Genomic DNA, 19,616 nt, shown 5'->3' with positions numbered 1-19,616 from the left:
TGGACAAACTCCAGGAGACAGTGAGGGACAGAAAGGCCTGGAGTGCTGCAGTCCATGGGATTGCAAAGTCAGACACAACTTAGTGACTGAACAACAGCAACGACGGGAATGGGGAAAAAGTTGGGGAGAATAAAGGGGACTTTCATATTTTAATTTGCATTCTTTAGTGTTTTTATAAATATTTGCAATATTGATATATATTCTTTGTGTAATAAAAAAATAACAAATCAACCTAACCTATTATTATGTAGAGGGATTGCTGTACGTGTTGATGGACATGTGTAAAAATAAAGTTCTACCAAGATGGTTGAACTTTAGATTTTACATTTTACTATTAAAATGTCCTTGCTTACTCAATTTTAAAAATAGAACTTTTGCCTAAAGATAGAAACTTGTTTAATATTAATTTGTTAGTTTACCATGCAAATTATCCTTTTTCAGTTAGTCACTTGGGTATATTCTCAGCACTCAGGTTTTCTTCTATCCTTAATTTCCAGGGACAACCGAGGATGGGACCCTATGCCAGGGAGGATCAGAAAAGGATATGTCTTCTCCTTTTTCCCTCTCACTGTCAAAGTTCATTTATTTACCCTCTTAGATTCAAGGTCATGAAGACAATTTGAGTTTCTATCCTGCTACGTGTTTCAATGGCTATAAACTGTCTTCCTTTGGAATGATGATAGGGTGCTAATGTAAAGATAATTTAAAACATTGTGATGCTTCTTTTTCCCCCTCAGTATTTGATTCTTTACTTCTTATGACAGTAGTTGTACAGAACAAAGTTATATGGCTAAGTTGAGAAAATGAAGGTATTTGAGACCATGAACCATGCAGACATGTAATTAACAGCATTGCAAACATGGTCTCTTTATTCCTTCAGTGTCAGGTTGGAGTAATTATTGTGACTTAACTTCGTGCTTCTCTTGGGTATTAACAGGTAAAAGATGGGCCAGTGAGGACCTCTACCTTCCAGGTCTTTGCCCCATTCACTCTGCAGTGCCATCCTCCAGCCGGCTCCACTAGTCTGTTAGCCCCCAGAGGCATCTTGGTATTGTCCTTATCTAGTTCCTGCATAGTATTTTGTGCACAGGGGCTATTCAATAAATATTCCTGGAATGAGCAAATATTTTATTCAACTCATATTCTGTTATCATTCACATTAGTTGGGTGGCATTTCAGATGATAATAGATTTTGGCATACTCAAATTCTATTTGCGGATATTGAAATCAGCTTGCGTTTTTTTGAACAATAATGTTTAGCCACACATGCTTTCAGAAATCATGGTATGTGAAAATGTAACCTCATTAAGCAGACAGATTAGAAAGTGAGAGTTTTTTAAATTATAAAAGCTGGTTTTCTTTACAGTGGTGTTTACCATATGGCTTATTTTAATATGTTTCTTCTTGTTTATTGATCGATCATCATTTTGCAGAGGGTGAGGCAATAAAATATCAGTGGTCATCTATAAGACTCTAATACAGGGAATTGGAAAACAATGACTCTGTTCATTATCAACTTGTCAGCAGCTGTTGAATTACCTGAAGACAAACACATCTGCAGTCCCAAGGGGAGACTATCAGAAGGTCATATTTCCCAAAGTATGGTCCTCAGACCAGTGGTATCAGCTTCCCCAGAACTTAATGGAAATGCAAACGCTTGGGACCCATCCCAGACCTACTGTTGTTCAGTCGTTCAGCCATGTCCTATTCTTTGCAACCCCATGGACTGCAGCATGCCAGGCTTCCCTGGCCTTCACTGTCTCCTGGAGTTTGCTTAGGTTCATATCCACTGAGTCAGTGATGCTACTGAATATGAAATTCAGGTGGGTGGGGCCAGTAATCTTTTTTTTTTTTTTTTTTTTAGTAATCTTTTAACAAGCCCTTCAGGTGATTCTGAAGGTAAACTGTTTTAAGAAAATCAGATTTTGTAAAATGATTATAATTGGAATTTCAGCAGATACTTCTAGGCTACACTGGGGAAGAACATACATTTTCTGGCTCTAGTTTTTGTTTTAATTATCATTATTTCTCTGAATAGCAATATAATATTTTCAGTTTAATAAGGGTTAAAATAATATATCGATAATTATTTGCAAGAATACTCAGGGTCCTTTGAGGGATCCAACTTTCAATAGAATTTTTAAAAAGTTATTTTTTTGTTTCTCTAATTTTTCTGGGTAAGTATAAACTTATCATTTCCACTGGAAAAGAAACTGGTTAGCTCTTTTTTTCCCCCAATACAGCAGATGTCTGCAAGTCGACAACCCTCTACAATTCATTTCTTCTTTTTTTGCAGAGTGCCAAGAAGCAGCAACCACATATCATTATGGAGTCCTAAGAGTTATACCACCAGCCTCAGAGAGAAACAGACCTGGCATTTATTATTTTCACTATAATTAAAAGGGCCTAGACACTTGTCTCTCTTCAACATGCAGACTAGAAAGCTGATAGCCAGTGACTATGAAAGGAAGCAGCCTTTTAGTAGTTTCTCATTCCAGCCTTTCTGCCTCCCTCCATCCCTAAGCATAATGTTTTAATTACACAAAATAAATATTATTCACTATGGGAAGGAAGAAAGTCAATGCTAAGTCATGGTGGAACAATGTTTATACACGCACATATCAGTTTTTATGCTCACAATTGCATCAACTTCCAGATCTCCAATTACATGTCACTTCTAAACAACCTAACCCTAGGAGTTAGGTTGCCATTGCTGTTTAACTACTTCCACACACACACATCCTACCTGTTAGTTCCTCCCACCGTGCCTGGCACCTAGGAGCTACTGAAACAATGACAGGTGAGTGAATGAGTGGGTGAATGGAATATGTGTAGGTCATGGGGGTCTTTGACTTGTTAAGGACAAGCTCTTAACCAGACCTGGATTTAAGTCCAGAACCTGCCACTTTCTGGTTGTATGGCCCTGGACAAGCAACTTATCTGCTCTGGGTCCTGGTTTCTTTAAAATAATGGAAGTAGTAAGGTACCCTACATCGCAGTTGTTGAACACACCATTATACTCAATTAGCAAGGAAGGCAGAGCCCCTGAAGTGTGGAAAATGACAAGTCTCTGGTGAATCTTTAAAAAGAGAGAAAAGAGATTCTTACTAATTACCTTTAGAATAAACCATCAATTTATGCTATTACATTTGACAAAGCAGTCAGAGTTAGAAACAGGCAACATAATTATGTGAAGTGATTATTCTCAGGCAGTTTTAAGGTGATGGTATCATGGCCCATGTTTATCAACAACCTAGGAAATTCTCATTTATGGAGAGATGTCACCACAGTGATAAACTTAGACTAACATGCTCTAAGGGATGCTAATCCCACAAGATGGTCTGCCAAAAAAATGGGATCCATGGCCCTCAAATTGGGAAGTGAGTCATTCTACATTTCCTCTTTTGGAGATTTTCAAAGCAAATTAGGTTAAGAACTATGATAAGTCCCACAGACAAATTTTTAATTTTACTGAATCTGGTGTTAGAATACTTATTAGACCATGGATCCCTTTTAAAAGTAACATTTATTGATAGTTTATAGAATTCGTGTCCTGCAGAAATGACTTTGAGAAATATTTGTTTGGACATTGTTCCTTAAAATGTTTACCTGTCTCAGTGTTGCAGTTCCTATACGAGGAAAAAGAGATAGGGAGTCAATCTCATGACTTAAAACTGACGATGAAAAGTATTGACAAAATGAAGAGTAATCAGTTCTCCTCCACCATCCTTTTTCTTTTCTATTCACTCAAATGAGCTTTCTAGAACAAGCTGTTACTTCCTTTCTTAGGCATCTAGAGTCATAATCATATTCCATTAGACCAGTGGTTCTCAACTGGGGGCAATTTGCTCTCCCAGGCACAAAAATTTCTAGAGACATTTTTGGTTATGAAAATTGCAAAACATTACATTCTAGAATGCACAGGACAGACCCCCACAGCCAGGAATTATTGGCCAAAAATGTCAAAAACACTGAGGTTTAGAAACCTGCATTAGATCTTTAGTTATGGTCATGCATTCATTACCACAGTAAATATTTATTGAACATCAACCAAGTCCCGGGCACAGAGATAGGAGCTGAGGAGACAACAGAAAAAGAGCTCATGGAATTTATAGTTCAGTGAAGGAAATATGTATTAAGTAATCACACATAAGCGTGTAAAATTATAATATTGATAAATGTTGTAGAACCTTACATCCACATTTTCTAATCCAAAGGTAGAAATATAGTTTTAATAGTCTGTATGTGATTATGAGAATGATACGTGAAAGCTATCTTATTTAAAGTTACGGGAAGTCAGCTCAAGCAGAAGTGTTTTAAATATATTTTGAAAAAGTGATCCTGTCTGTCATGTCCTACCTGGTTTAATATTATTGAATTCTTTCTCAATCATCTCTTCTGAGGTAGACAGCATTAGGTTTCTTACGTACAGGATTTTTACTGAGGACATTGTGTCTTCATCAACTTCTACTTCTGGTTCTGCCCAGTCTACTGCAATAGGATGTCCCCATAACTGAATTCTTCCTGTTGAGAAAGATCAGATATGATTAATTATATAGAAATTAGGACATCATCTCAGTTCATACTAAAATGGCCTTTTAAATTGAACCTTGAGATGTTGATTGAGCAAGAGTACTAATATTAAAAGAGGTGATGGTTGATCTTAAAAGGCATTTCAGGTAAGAGCTAGCTATAAGCAAGTTCTGGGCTTCCCAGGTGGCACTAGTGGTAAAGAAACCCACCTGCCAATGCAGGAGACATGAGATGTGGGTTCAATCCCTGGGTCAAGAAGATACCCTGGAGGAGGAAATGGGAACCCACTCTCATATTCTTGCCTGAAAAAATCCCATAGACAGGGGAGCCTGGCAGGTTACGGTCCAGAGGGTCACAAAGAGTCAGACACAGCTTAGCAACTAAACACTCACACACAGAAATGAGTTCTGAATGACAAGTGGCTTACTGTAATGATTGGGTATCAAGGGAACTAGAACATGATTTGAAGTGGAACAGAAAGGAGGCAGCTGATGTCATGTTTGGATCTTAGAACAGTTCTCACAGGGTGAAGGTAGTCACTGAAGATGGCAAAAAGGGGAGAAAGGAAAAGGGTGAATTTAGGGCTCAGACATAGAGTCTAGCTTCATGAAGCATTAGAAAGGTCACTAGAATCTTTGTGATCAAGTACCACCAGAGAACTGTCCAAAAAAAATGGTGCATGTGAAAGGTGTGTAGGGCTCAGGTACATTATCTGTCCCTTATACTCAGAGCTCTGATCAACAGGATTCTCTCCTAGTTGTTTGCCAGAACATAGAAAAAATTATTATGTTTCCAAATTAAGATGAAGAGCAATGGTAGATTCTATGATGGGAAACTGAACTCATCTTAAAGAGGTATCCTACATATATTTTGGTGTTTCTATAATTGTGATTAATTGAGTGTCTTGCACTCTATGTTTCCCATATTCTGTCTCACAGAGACTTCTCACAGTAACTCTGTGGGGAGGAGTATGACTTTCTCAGGCTTACAGATAAGGAAATGAACTTTTATGCGTTGCCCAGCCCCACTATACTTCTCCCCTGCTCCCTGTTGCTTTTCAGTACTCAATCTTGTCCCCCTATATAGTGAAGATCCACGCTGAAGTGATAAGAGAGAGTGAGGGTCAACTCAGTTTCCAAGTTTGATTGGAAATATGTTTATTTTTTATTAGTTTTGGAACAAGTGATATCCTGGAAGCAATAAAAAGTGTGAGAAAAGTAAAATCAGAAATCCTCAGTATTGGTAAGAGTTTAGTTGTTTAATTATTACATGTTTAAGGCAATTATGGTCAATCAAAATGCATCTTTTTATCCTTTAAAAAGCAGTCAATGAAAGCATCTGTGGCATTGATAGTCTAAAACCCAAACAAAAGATAGATGCGGCCTAATGAGTCAGCCAATCCCGGGGAGGCTGTCTCCTACTCTTCCAGTTCTTCCTTGCATCCTAGACGACAGTTTTGTCCAGCATCCTCTTTCCTCTCCGCCCCCCGCCTTCCACTCCCCTTCTATACTTCCCTCCCTTTTTGTACCATTCCCTTGCTTTTCTGTGCTTTACATAGACTTTGCTAAAGGTCTTATCCCAAGATTCCTAAGGTTCCCAAGTGACTCTGGTTTCTGTAGCTAAGTGGTTCTTAGTCTTGACCCCACAGTAGAAGAGCTTAAAAAAACATGGGTTCTACTGGATTTGCTGGACCGAGTTCCTTTCTACCTGCAGGGATAGACTGTTCAATTTTCAGAGTTTTTTTGAGTCAACTGATGTCCCCTTGGTAGCTTGAAATGAGCCATAGTGGGAGTGTTAATAAGGACATCCCAAAATACTGCGACCAAGGCTTTTGATTTTCCCCTAGGAATTGCCTCATCTCTAATCCCAGCATCCTTCTTCCAAATTCTGATCTAAGTGGCCCAGTCTTCAGGATTTTGAAAAGCATCTCAGTTAATTCATCCAAAATTGAGAACACTATTCTAGTTCATTGACTTTTGCCTACCAAGACTGAGACCACATTAAGTCATTCATAAGCCTGAGGATGTGGAAAAGGTTAAAATAGATAGAAGTGGGAATGGATGCTGGAAACAGTGATTTCCATAAACATTCCTGTGAAAATGAGTATTGGAAAGTGATTTGTGAATATGAACTTTGAAGTCAGACAGGTTCCATAATCAGATCAATGATCTTGGCCAGGAAACAACCCTTCTAGCTTCACTTTCCTCATCTGTAAAACTGGGATAATAAAAAATACCTACTCATTAAGGTTGTTGTGAAGACCAAGAAGATAATGCATGGAAGGGAGAATTTTCACTTTTAAATGATAATTCAATAATGTACTTTCCTCTTGATAGTTTTTGGTCTATTTTGGAGATGTATAGTTTATAAAGAATATGTGTTCTTTGAGTCTAATGTAAATGGTATCAAATTACAAATGATGTTTTTTTTAGAATCTCCCTTGTCCTTTAGAAGAAAACAATGTGCATTGTAGATGCTTAATAAATGTTTCTATCCTGAGTCATTCCCCAGGTTTTCCTATATTTCCCGTGCAAGTAAAGCCTAACATCATCAGTTGATGGATATAGCAGTGGATCACAAAATTTGGCGCCACAATAGAATTACCTTGAAAACTTAAAAATATCAGTGAGTGAGTGAGTGAAGTGAAGTTGCTCAGTCATGTCTGACTCTGCAACCCCATGGACTATAGCCTACCAGGCTCCTCTGTCCATGGGATTTTCCAGGCAAGAATACTGGAGTGGGTTGCCATTTCCTTCTCCAGGAGATCTTCCTAACCCAGGAATCGAACCCAGGTCTCCCACATTGTAGGCAGATGCTTTACCATCTGAGCCACCAGGGAAGTCCACAAAAATATCAGTGCCTCAATGCTTCTCTCTGCTTCCAGAGAATCTCTAATTGATTAGAGATTGATTTGGATACTGGCATTGTTTAACAACCTCCTCAAGGGTTTCCTTGGTGACTCAGTGGTAAAGAACTCACCAGCCAAAGCAGGGACATGGGTTTGATCCCTGGTCCAGGAAGATCCCACATGCCACAGAACAACTAAGCCTGTGTGTCACAAGTACTGACTGACCCAGCACTCATGGGCCTGTGTTCTGCAACTATGGAAGCCTGCATGCCTGGAGCCCATGCTCTGCAACAAGAGAAACTACCACAATGAGAAGCCCAGGCATCGCAATGAGAGAGTGGACCCCGCTCGCCACAACTGGAGAAGGCCCTCATGCGGCAATGAAGACCCAGCACAGCCATAAATAAAATAAATAAAATCCTAAAGCCTTCTTAGATGATTCAAATTTGTAGCCCACCATGGACAGTCCTTGATTTAAATGATCAAATTTCAAGCTTGAGGTCTCAGGGGCAGTTGCATCTTGGCAACTTGTTATAAATGCAAATGATCAGGTCCCACACCAAACCTGGGGTCACAAAGAATCTGACATGACTTAGCAACTAACAAAAAACAACAAAACAAACCACCCCAGACCTACTGAATCAGGAGCTCTGGTGGTGGGGCCTCCAGCACTGTCCTTTAACAAGCCCTCCAAGTGATTCTGATGGAGACTAAAATGGAAAAAGCACTCTTGGAACTCTCTTTCAGAGCATCCTTAGAATGCTTTGATAAACTCTGTGTTGGATGCATCACCTTTGCTCCATATATGCCTCAGCAAAGACGCAGTGTCAGGAGAGAGTTGCTACTGTTGAGAAGGTAGTGGGGGAGAGGGAGAGTCAATACACCACTTCAGACCACAGTTTTCTCTCTGTCTCAAGTCTGGATCAATTAAGAAGGAAAAGCTTCCTGTGGTCCTCGCTTATCATGTGTCTGAAAGATCTCCTTATCCTTTCAAACCAGGCTCTCCAGAGGATTGCCCATTACAGAAATCCTGTTTTTGTCCTTTAACCGGTGAGGTCCAAATGGTTAACAGATTTTACTCTCAGGCTTTCGTAGAAATAAAATAGTATGCTCTGACTGGCTTATTTGCTGCATCTTGTTAGGCTGCTGCTGAGGCACTCTAACTTAAATCCAATGGACTCCAACAGCTGAGGCTAATTAAAGAGTCAGGAGGGCAGCCTTAGATAGTGAGGAAATGAGGAACACCTGGAGAGAGTGGGGCTGCCTCTCTCTTGCTGCCTCCTGGCCAGAGAATCATAGGGAAGAGTCAGGATCTTGGGTGGAAGCTTAACACGGTGCTTGAGAATTCTTGCAGCCTAGGTGCTCAGCCCTGACCCGACTAGTCGGCTCAACTCAGGTAGAGACGGAGGCTTTTTCTGTGACTTGGTATGCTGTTTTCTTTGAAGAGAGGAAGCTGATGGGAAGTTTTAATTCCCCAGGAACACTGGTTGACTTCTGAAAACCCTTTCTCCTATTTTGGATTCTCTTTCACTGCCATTCTCCCGCTACCTCTCCCAAATGATTGTATATATCTGTACAGGTAATAAAAGAGGAAAATAATTAGTGTGGGCTGCCACAGTGTAAGCTGGTTTCTTCGCAAAGTGATGGCTAAGCTGGGCCTTAGAATCAGTGAGTCAGGAGAGAGGGGAAAGGGTAAGTCATTCTAGTAGGAGATACAGCATTGGGAATAAAGGATACAAAATGAGCAAGACGTTGTCTAGGACACTGAGTTTGTCCTGAGAGAAAGGAGGGGTTTTTATTGGGAAACAGAAGGTACAAAATATGTTTGAAAAGAACTGGAACCCTGAGTGAAAGGCCTTGAATGACAGGCTCAGAGGTTTACGCTTTATCTCATATGCAGCAACAAGACAGTTCAAATAATATTTTTTAACTAATGAGTGAGTGACAACATTCATCCTGTTAACAAGGAGAGGCTGAATTTCTGCTATGTAAAAGAAAGGATGATGGGATATTTTAGGAACACTGCTTTGATGGTAACCTTCAGGATGGAGTCGGTTGAAGGTGGGGTCCATTGAAGAGAAAGCAGAGCTGAGAGAATAATTAGGAGACCTTGATAAAAAAAAAAATAACCCAAAGTTGGGCATATATGTGTTTAGTCTACAATGATGGCCCAAGAACATGATGGAAATGAGGGGCTTTTCGACAGCAGAACTGTTGGTGTTGAAGAGGACAGTAAAATATTAAGTTCTGGTCACTGACAGGCTTGGTAAGAAGTGTGAGGAGTTTCAGTGATTCTATGCCCCTATGAGTCAGGCACCTTGAACACTGGGTAGTGAATTTATGTTCACTTCTTTTTTTTTTTTTGACTGTTCACTTTTTAATGGACGCTTCCATGTTGAACCTATTCACCTCTCAGGACAAAACATTTTTACTGTTAAATTTTAAATATTGATTTCATCTTCCCTAATCTTTGTAAAATTTCCCTTTCCTGTGTTTTATAATACTAATGTTGTTGTTCTTCGGTCACCGAGTTGTGTCCAACTCTTGAGGACCCCGTGGACTACTTGTACAAAATTTATGAATATTACTTTAGATATAAAAATATCCACCTCAATAGATTCAGCAATTTTGGGGGCTAGCTCATATTTTTCACTTTAAGCTGCCTTCATAGTATTAAAAAATATTCCTCAAACTCAGAAGCCATATTTCAATTTTGAAAATTTTCAGAGAGCTAATCCTGTTAGTATTTTTTAAGAATGTGTATAGGGCAGCATACATCTAGGTATTATTGCTGTTTTGCTTTGTTTCAAATTAAGGTGGTCTTCCATAGTTCTTAAGAGAAGCATTGAATCCAGTGTGTTCAATCAGTTATTCTCGAAATCCTTATCATTTTAATGTTAATTCATTTCAATACCTTACTTTGTGTAAGTTTTGGCAAATATATTAAAATAAGCACAAGACTTTCAATAATTTTTCCTAAGTTGATCTGACTGAGACAGTGTCTTGGTGGAACTTTCTAAGCCTAGGAATTTATGGTTGTAGCTCAGACAGGACCTACCTTGTTTTTATAGCACCTAACTAAGGTGTCCTTTTATGGAAATCTATTATTTCTAATTCCTGAAATTACAAATTATTAGACACTTAGTTCAGTTGCTCAGTCGTGTCCAATCCTTTGCAACTGCCTGGACAGAAGCAGGCCGGGCCTCCCTGTCCATCACCAATTCCAGGAGTTGACTCAAATTCATGTCCATTGAGTCAGTGATGCTACTAGGGAGTCATAATAAAAGTATGCCACTTAATTGTCATTGGGATAATGTTTCACTTGCATATTTATTATTTCTTCATTTTGATGGATAATATACCTTATTTCTAATAAGTCTGATAATGAAAATGATACATAAAGATACCTGTTGATTGATAAATTTAAGGAGATTCTTCAGTTTAAAAATTCAGTACAGGGTTTCTATAGCTCGAGGTTCTAGATTTCTCCTGTGCATGTGTATTGGATTTAATACACAGAGTGAATAGTTTTCAGAAGCTAATCTGGGAAAACTCTAGGGAACAGAATTAACTGTGAGAAAAGAAAGACGGAGAGTTTAAAATGCTACCTAATGAGAGATAAAGAGCAGAAACGGACTGCAGGCTTTTGCTTCCTTTGCTAAGGAGCCCAGCGGCCGGAAGCAGGCAGGAGGCAGTGAAGCCTCCTCTCTGAGGATGGTTCTCACCTGGGAGAAGCTTCCTCCGGGCCATGGCGGCTGCGCGGTGATTCTCGTACTCCACGAAGGCAAAGCCGCGGTTTTTGGTTTTATCTGCAGCGCTTGGGTAGACGATGACATCCACGACTCCTTCGGTGACCTTTTTCATCTCTGATAAGATTTCTTCCCTCTTTTTGGTCTTTGGGATTCCCCCGACAAACAATCGGCAGTTGTCCACACTGGCACAGACCCCTAAGAGGCGCCCATTTCTGCCAAAAGAGCAGGTGTTTTGATTGGTGAGGATCCCTGTGTGGTTAAGGTGTAAGACAGAAGTCGAACGCGTCTGGCCTTGGAACTTTTATGGTCTGTGAATGTGTGATGTTTGGCTACCTTTAGGGTTTTAGATTGCTTTTGGAGAGTGGTAACTGCTTTTGAGAAATTCTGCTTTAAAAAAATTTTTTTAAATTGGAGTACAATTGCTTTACAATGTGTTAGTTTCTGCTGTACAAGAAATCAAATTAGCCATATGTATACACATATCCCCTCCCTTTTGAGCCTTCCGCACGCCCTTCTATGCCACCCCCTAGGTCATCACAGCCGGGAGTTGAGCTCCCTGTGCTATGTAGCAGCTCCCCATTGCTATCTTAAAAAAGAAAAACAATTGAAGCTGAGTAGTATCTTCTATCTTTAGACTCATTGTAAATTCCCTAGCTATTGCCAATCCTCAGCCCTCCCAAATATTAATATATCACCAGTCCTGAGGCCTTTACACCTGGCCCAACCTACACGTGTAACTTGCCTGGCTGCCCTGAAGGTGTCTGAGGTTGCAACCCCTGGTGCTCCCTTTCTTTTTCAACCAAATAGAAGCTACTCTGACAAGGTCACTATTCAAGATAGGCCATATACAGAATTGATTTTCACATATTATCATATTTGATTGATACAAGGAGAATGTGAGAGAGGCAAAATAGGTATTGTTTCCATTTTGCAGTTGAAGAACTTGAGACTCCAAGAAGTGAAATGACTTGCTTAAAATTTTGTAGGTTTTAAGATATAAAATTGGCCTCTGGGCTCAATTCAATCCCCGTTTCTCACACTGTACAGTGTTGCTTCTTAGCAAGTTGATGGGTACGTTATCCAAGATGAGGTCGGTTCAACTTTTCCAGGAGCATTTGGCAAAATGCATAAAAAATATCTTCATTGTGGGAAACCTTAGGCCATATAATGGCCCTCTAGGGGGAGTGTCCTTAGAAGTAGAGATGAGCACTAGAATTTTGTGTAAAGTTATTCACTGCTACTATTTAAAATCTCTCCCAAATTGGAAATGAGCAAAATATTCCATCATAGAGAACTGGTTTAATGTATCTCAGCTGAGATGACATTGATGCTAGGGCTGGATATTTCCTCATTGTATACTGTGGTGTGTTTGTCCTCCCTAGTTCTCACCCACTAAATACCATTAGGTCATCCAAGAAAACCTCTTCACCATCTCGTATCCCTTAGGGTAGACAATACTGCTCCTGGCTGAGATGCACTGTTAAATAAAAGATGAGAATTCGTAACTTGGAATGCTCTGTAATCAATAAACACAGTAACATAGGAGAGTATCTGATAGTTGAAAACACCAGTTCACTCTGTGCTGTTGGGTTAAGAAAAAAAGACTATAAAATGAGCATATGAGAAAGCCACTTTGATTAAAACTGTATAGAAAGTGTAGAATGACTATAAAAATTCAACATAGTTATTATCTTTGGGCAATAGGGCAATGAAGGAATGGTTTGAACTTTTATTACTTTTTTTTTTTTGGCTGTTTTTGTGTGTTGTGTGTTAGGCTATGTGACTTTTGTAATAACACAAAATTATTAAAAATGGGTAAATTTCCCTTAACAGAAACCACTCATTCATTAGGAATAAAAAGTGCTTAAGAGGGAGATTGCTCTTAATTCTTGCTTCTAGTGGTTCTCAGTTGTGTGGCAGATGTTTGACCAGGGTCTGTGCTCTGCTGAAGAATCAAAAACTGCATATCAGACCTGTGATAGGTCTGTCTCTATTTGGTGAACATTGTCCTAGGAATGTGGTTTTTCTGGAGAGGTGAAAGAGTTGATAGAACGAACTTTCAGTTTTTTTTAAAAAAACAACTTAAACCTTTTGCTTCAAGATATTATTTATTTAGAAAATATATTATTGATCATTAAAGGGCTGGTCTTATCAGTTACCAGGAGGGGGAGCCTGGAGTCTCCATATCCTGTTTTCAGAGCTGTGTGATTTGTCAGGCAACCGACTCCAGTATTCTTGCCTGGAAAATCCCATGAACAGAGGAGCCTGATGGGCTGAAGTCCATGCGGTCACAAAGAGTCCAGCATGACTGAGCGACTAACACTTTCACTTTCTCAAAAATTGTTTGGAGATGAAAAACTATCGCTCAAAAGCTGAGGGCATGACTTTAATGTCACCAGAAGCCAGGCATTTAGAAGATACCCAGGGGATATTTGATGATGAGGAGGGTGACAAGACAACTGTGAGTCTTTTCCAGATAAGAGCTTTATCTACCTCCTGAGAGATAGTGGCTAAAAACAAAGCACAGGTTATTCTCCTCTCTACAGGAAAGGTTCTCTCTCTGGCAGGACCCAGGCAAAGAGGATCTGGTGTCTATTCAACTATTTCACATTCCCTTTATCCCACTCATTAAAATTTAAAGTCACTCTGTGCCTTCACCTTGCTTCTGGCATCCAACCTGAACTTCAGAATTTTGGCCACCACTGTTCTCTTTCCAAATACTTTGTCATATTTCTCCTCTTCCTTCTCACCCTCCTCCTGTCATCACCATAACCATCAGCAGACATTTATAGAGCATCTGACATGTCAGGCACTGAGTTTTACGTGCATTATCTCTATTTTTTTTTTCATTATGCCCCCCCATGAGGTACAGATACTTTTATTTCTATTTTACAGATGAAGACACTGAAATTCACAGAGGAGAGTATTATTTCTCAGTGGATCGTGCTTATTGTTCATACCCTATCTATTTTCAAAAAGTATTGACAGGCTCCAGTGTGTAACAGTATGCTAAGGACATCCAGCAAATACTATTGATTCCCTACACAGTCAATTCTACATCCATCTCAATTTAAAAGCTCTTTTGGCAATAATTCTGACTGTCAAGATATCCAGATACCATGAGAGATCAAGGAATGGAGAATCCTTTAATTCCTGAGAACATATAACTAATATCAAAAGCTATACTAGGATATAGCTTTTTATAGTCCTTTCTGAAACAATTTGGTATGTATTATTTAATATGATGGATGCCCAGAATAACTCTGTGTGATCACACGATGGCATAACAGTGATGCTGAAAGAGGTCAAAGGATTTGTTCCAAGGAATCCGGACTAGACTGCAGATCTCCTGATTCTCATCCCCCCAAATTCTGCACATAGCAGAAGTCTTTTGGATCCCTGGAGCCATATGTTGAGGGAGTCTCCTTTATGTTTTTTCTAAGACTCTGTTCTAGAATCCAGTCTTGAGACTGAATGACTAGACCAGTAGCAGCTGCCAAGTCCAGTCAATCCCATTGTGGCCAAGAAAAATGATCCAGTAGTCGATTGACTTACACAATTACAGGGATAATGTGGAACTTATTTTGGGCCTATAACAAGTGAGAGAAAAATAATGGTAGGAAATCTACTGTCTTTGTACTCATCAGATTTCAGATTCCATCACTTTTAAGATGTGACTCTGTTACAGGAAGGAATGTCTTCCTTTCTTCCTATGAAAAATAGCATCTCAGAATTCATGTTGCTAATGTGTGACTTCTGTCATTTATTGACCTATTACTATGTTCTGGGCTAAACATTTAAAAGTCTTGATAACATCCCCAAATAAATCTATGAAATAAGTATTATTCCCACTTTGTAGATGAGGAAATTGATGAGGCTCAGAGAGGTCAAGTCACTTTTTGACACTCAACTGAAACCTGTCTGAGCCCAAGCTATTCCTTTTTCACTCAGTACACTAATCTTTGCTCTGGGTGACCCTGGGCTTCCTTAAAAAAGGATTTATGGCAGTTCCCTCTAGTTTACGTTTTGGAACTCAGACATTTTCATGAAGTTTAGTCCTATTGCCAATTTATTGACTGTATAGGGTCAGTTGTGTCCTGGAACCTTCTGCTAATTTCAAGTCTTCAAATATTACCTTTATTTGGCTGACCCCCAAGTTTAAACTCCAATCGTGACCATTCGCCTGACTCTAATGTCACACAGTCATCTCCTCAGTGTCTTCCCTGGGACATGTAATGTTCATCTCAGGTGTCGCCTGTCCCAAACAGCGCTTCATGTGTTCCTGCTATTCTCCCAGCCTGTTGCATCTCAATGACACTATCACATCCAGAGAAACTTCGACCAAAATCCAATTTTCTTCTAAATCCAATACTTAGCCAGTCTTGTCTATTCAACCTCCAAAATATCTCCCACATCTGCCATTTTACCACCTACACCACTAGCCAGCCCCTTTGTCTAGCCACCAGCATTTCCTGCCTCGTTCTAGACACAGTGGCAGCCTTGGAACTGATTTTCCCCCTTTTAGTCCTTACCCTGGGTCCTTAATAGCTGGAGGAATGTTTTAAAAAGTATGACTCTAGTTAAACTCTTCTGTGATTTCCCCTTTTATTAGACTGAAATCCAGATTCTTAAAGAGAAATATGACTCTCCAGCTAACTGTATTGCCCTCAACCCTCCTCGCTTCACTCTGTTCTGAACATTGGCTTTTTTTCTGTTCTCTAAAACATCACGCTTACTGTCATTTTGAGACCCTTTTTACTTGTTGCTCTTTCTTCCTCTGCAGTGATCTTCCTCTAGGTCTGACTACCATGGTGGATTCTTTTCATTCAAGTCTCAGATCAAATTTTGCTTCCCAGAACTGTATTTTCTTAAATACATCAAGTTAGAACAGCAACCTCTTCACAGAGCTTTATCCCGTTTCCTGGTTTTATTTTTCCAAACTCTTTTGAATACATCCAATTGCTTACTATGACTGGAGGACAGTGTTCCCTGATACTTCTAATGGTTTGAACAGTGGCCAGCACATATTTATCAAATGGATAAATGAATGAATTTTGTTTCTTTGAATAATTTACAGAACTTAGTCTGGCACCTTATATAATGTTGGCTAAATAAATGTTTCATTAAATTAATTTCCAAGGGAAAAAACTAACCTATTTTTCCCCCTGATTTTGGCTATCTTTTGCATATACTAAAATATAGATAACCTTGATAGAAGAATAGATAAAGGTACATTGATTCACTTTTAATCTGGAAGAGATAGATCTTACCTGATTTCATAATTATTAAGTTGCTTGATTGCATTCTTGGCTTCCTGTTTATTTGAGAATGTTACAAATGCATAGCCTCTATTGTTGCCATTAAAATCCATCATCATTCTCATTTCATAAATTTTACCAATCTACAAGTAATGAAAAGAGAGAATTCATATTTAAACACACATACACACACACAATGTTTTGTGAAGTCTCCCTCTACCACATTTGGTATTTGCATCCCATATGAATGGTTCACATGTTTTCATGCTGGGTTCAAATTTGTCTTCTGACTCATCGGCAAAGTCAAGATAAATAAAACATGTGCAAGTGGCATTTCAGCCTGAGTTGCCAGAATATATATATTTTTGACAGAGCAAGTGACCTTTCATCACACAATTATCTGGGGATTTATACACTGTTTTAGGGACCAGAAAACACATTTGTCATCAGAAGTACAATTTTTCGATAGATTTGTCCTTATTCTCTACATTGACCTCTGAAGTCTCCATAGTTTTATCTTTACTTGGTTGTACTCTACCCTTAGTGTTTAAAAACCAAAACTAGGAACATTTATTTGGAACATTGCAAAACTGACTTATTTGCTATCTTTCCCCCAACCACGATACAAAGGTGAACAGAGCAGTGTGTTTCAGGGGATGGTCTGGGAAGCTCTGTTTTCTGTAGGGCTGGAGGCATCTGTAGGTGGAAGGCAAATGCTAGTGTTAATGCAACTGATCCGGGGCCAGACCTCCATGGCCTCGGGCGCTCCCTCTGTCCCTCGGTGCAGCTCCTGCTTTGCCTCTATACTACTCTCTCCTGCTTCCCCAACTATTCTCCATAATCCAGATACAGTAGTTCATTATTGCTGGTTGCTGTAAAAGGATGGCCGACACAGATGCGAGGAACATGTGTGAGAAGAGGCGTTATTCAGCAAATGCTATTATTGCAGTGGTGGCTCCCCATCAGCTCAGCCCCACCCCACGCCACCCCAGGTATTTGGTGATGGACACCTTTCTCCTGGGCTCATTAGAAAAAAGTTCAAGCATGTTTCATCTGCATTTCAGGTGGCTTTGGCACTTATTTTCACGTTCAGTATATAAGATTCTTACAGGATGAAATCCTCATAATTTGTGCATGTGCCAATTGATGTTGTTTGTATAAAATTAAAAGTAGTTCTGAAACAGGCTGAATTCCACACATACAAACACACACACACAGCTGATTTGGGCATTAGGAAAAGAAATAGCTAAACTCTCATTTTCACTACATTTTCTAGGAATGTGATTGTTTTAAACACCACCTGGTAAATTATCAAGAACGTCAGTTTTGTATTTTCACTTTAACTTTGGGTTCAGTAACAAAATATAATTTAGAGTTAAAACTGAGGAAATTTATTCCTCAATTATGTAATAACTTTGAAAAACCATGTTATTAATCTTGCTCATCACATTCAAATTTTTAGAAAGAAATCTTTTCATTCTGGATCAGTATATACAGGTACATGGTTGAGCCATGACTAACACATACACATTTTTTTAATGTGACAGTCTTATACTTTATAAAACCTTAGTAACATTTCAAGTTGAAGCAGTAGCTTATTTTAGACGGGTTGTAGTGTTGTTCTAGACTGACAGATATGTTGAGCTTGCAGTAAGATGGCTTTGCCAGTGGAGATGGGGGGTTGAAGTACAGTTTAAAAGTCATCAGCAATGGTAGTTCAGCTGTGAGTAATAGAGCAGAGACAATTCAAGACATTGATAATTAGAGGCAAATCACTAATAGCTAGGAAGGTTTTAACTTTGTCCATGATTGAGAAATGGCAATTGGAAAAGAAACCATCACTGACCAAGAAAAATGAGGGTGAAAGCGAGGTGAAGAGAATAGTATCTTTTTCCTTAAAAGATTAAAAAAAAATCATCTTCAGACTCACTTTTTCACATAGTGGGATAAGCTCATCTTCAAAAAGGTCTCGGGGGAGTTTTCCAATAAAAATTTCACAGCCCCTTTCTGGGGGTGCAGCATCCCAACCAGGTGGGGGACCACCGTATTTTCTTTGTCCATTTTCCTGCAAATTCCATATGGGGTATAGGAGGGAGAAAAAAGCAATACAATCTTTAGTTTGAGTTCCTTGAGCATTTTCAAAATCATTTCTTAATAAGGAAGATGCTTATTGACAAGTAATAGTAGTAGACTGGTCAGATAAAAAGTGAAGTCTCCTCAATGTGGATTTTAACACCATGGTCTTTGCTTCAGGGACTTGCTGCAGATAAGCACAGTGAAAACTTATAAAGTGCTGGACAAATATAAGGGGTCATCATTATTTTTTGATTGCCATTCAAACTCACCAATGCCTGATCATCAAAGAATCTGACCATAATTTGAATCTGGGGTTCTGATTTAATGTTGAAGTCTCTGAGGGTTCTGGTCCTGGACTATTTGCCTCTAGGATCCACTAGCTGTGGGCTTTTGGACAAATGTCTTGACTTCTCAGATCCTGAGTGTTTTTCATCTACAAAGTGGAGACATAATCAGTTTTTGATTAAAGAAGATAATATATCGGATGTGCATGGCACAGGTCTTGGCTTGTGATACATATTCAATAGTTACTAATCCTCTTCTTGCCTGCCTAGATTGAGATTGTTTCATTAGCAAGGCAATGTGAACCCCTAATTAGAAATATCATGAAGGTTACCATTGGAACTGGCTAATTTGGGAAATCCCCAGTGAGGGACTTAAATCTGTCTTTGAAATTGACGAGACTGGTGAGAGGTGTTCACTAATGTTGGATCTTTGTGGGGAAACAATGCTGTTCTCAGCCCAAGTATAATTAGCTTCTATTTTTTCCTTTGTCATAAAAAGACCGTTGGTAAATTCAGTGTCCTTTTTTTTTTAATTGGAATATAACTGCTTTACAAAGTTATGTTAGTTTCTGCTATACAACACTGTGAATCAGCTATATAATATCCTTTTCAGGGAGGAGTAACACAAGGTTTTCTGCCAGTGCTGTCTTTATTTGTCTGAAAGTTAATGACCTAAAAATAACTTCAGGGGCCCCAAAGTGAAAGATAGGCCTAATCCACCACTTCTGAGCTGACAGTTCATTTGCTAAAGAGGGATAAATTTACTCTTCACTTAGGCATAGCCAGAGCTCTTTGTTGTTATACTTTATTGTGATTTTTGGAAAAAGGAAAATGTAAGGGACCAAATGTCTGTATTCATTACTAA

At 39.1% G+C, this 19,616-nt stretch overlaps 1 protein-coding gene across 3 annotated transcripts in view; it reads right to left on the bottom strand.

The window, feature by feature from the left end:
• A1CF (APOBEC1 complementation factor) overlaps positions 1-19,616 on the bottom strand; it is an 88,058-nt gene that overhangs the window by 22,316 nt on the left and 46,126 nt on the right. For all 3 annotated transcript variants that reach the window (XM_020903631.2, XM_020903632.2, XM_020903633.2), the window contains 4 exons: positions 18,322-18,456; positions 16,404-16,534; positions 11,107-11,345; positions 4,360-4,524 (listed from right to left, as the gene is read on the bottom strand). In XM_020903631.2, coding sequence (XP_020759290.2) covers positions 4,360-4,524; positions 11,107-11,345; positions 16,404-16,534; positions 18,322-18,456 — 670 coding nt within the window. The remainder of the gene's footprint in view (positions 1-4,359; positions 4,525-11,106; positions 11,346-16,403; positions 16,535-18,321; positions 18,457-19,616) is intronic.

This window comes from Odocoileus virginianus, chromosome 7 (genome assembly GCF_023699985.2).
Source record: "Odocoileus virginianus isolate 20LAN1187 ecotype Illinois chromosome 7, Ovbor_1.2, whole genome shotgun sequence".
NCBI lineage: Eukaryota > Metazoa > Chordata > Mammalia > Artiodactyla > Cervidae > Odocoileus > Odocoileus virginianus.
The sequence above is the reverse complement of the archived record's forward strand: the minus strand, read 5'-3'. Positions and strand labels throughout refer to the sequence as shown.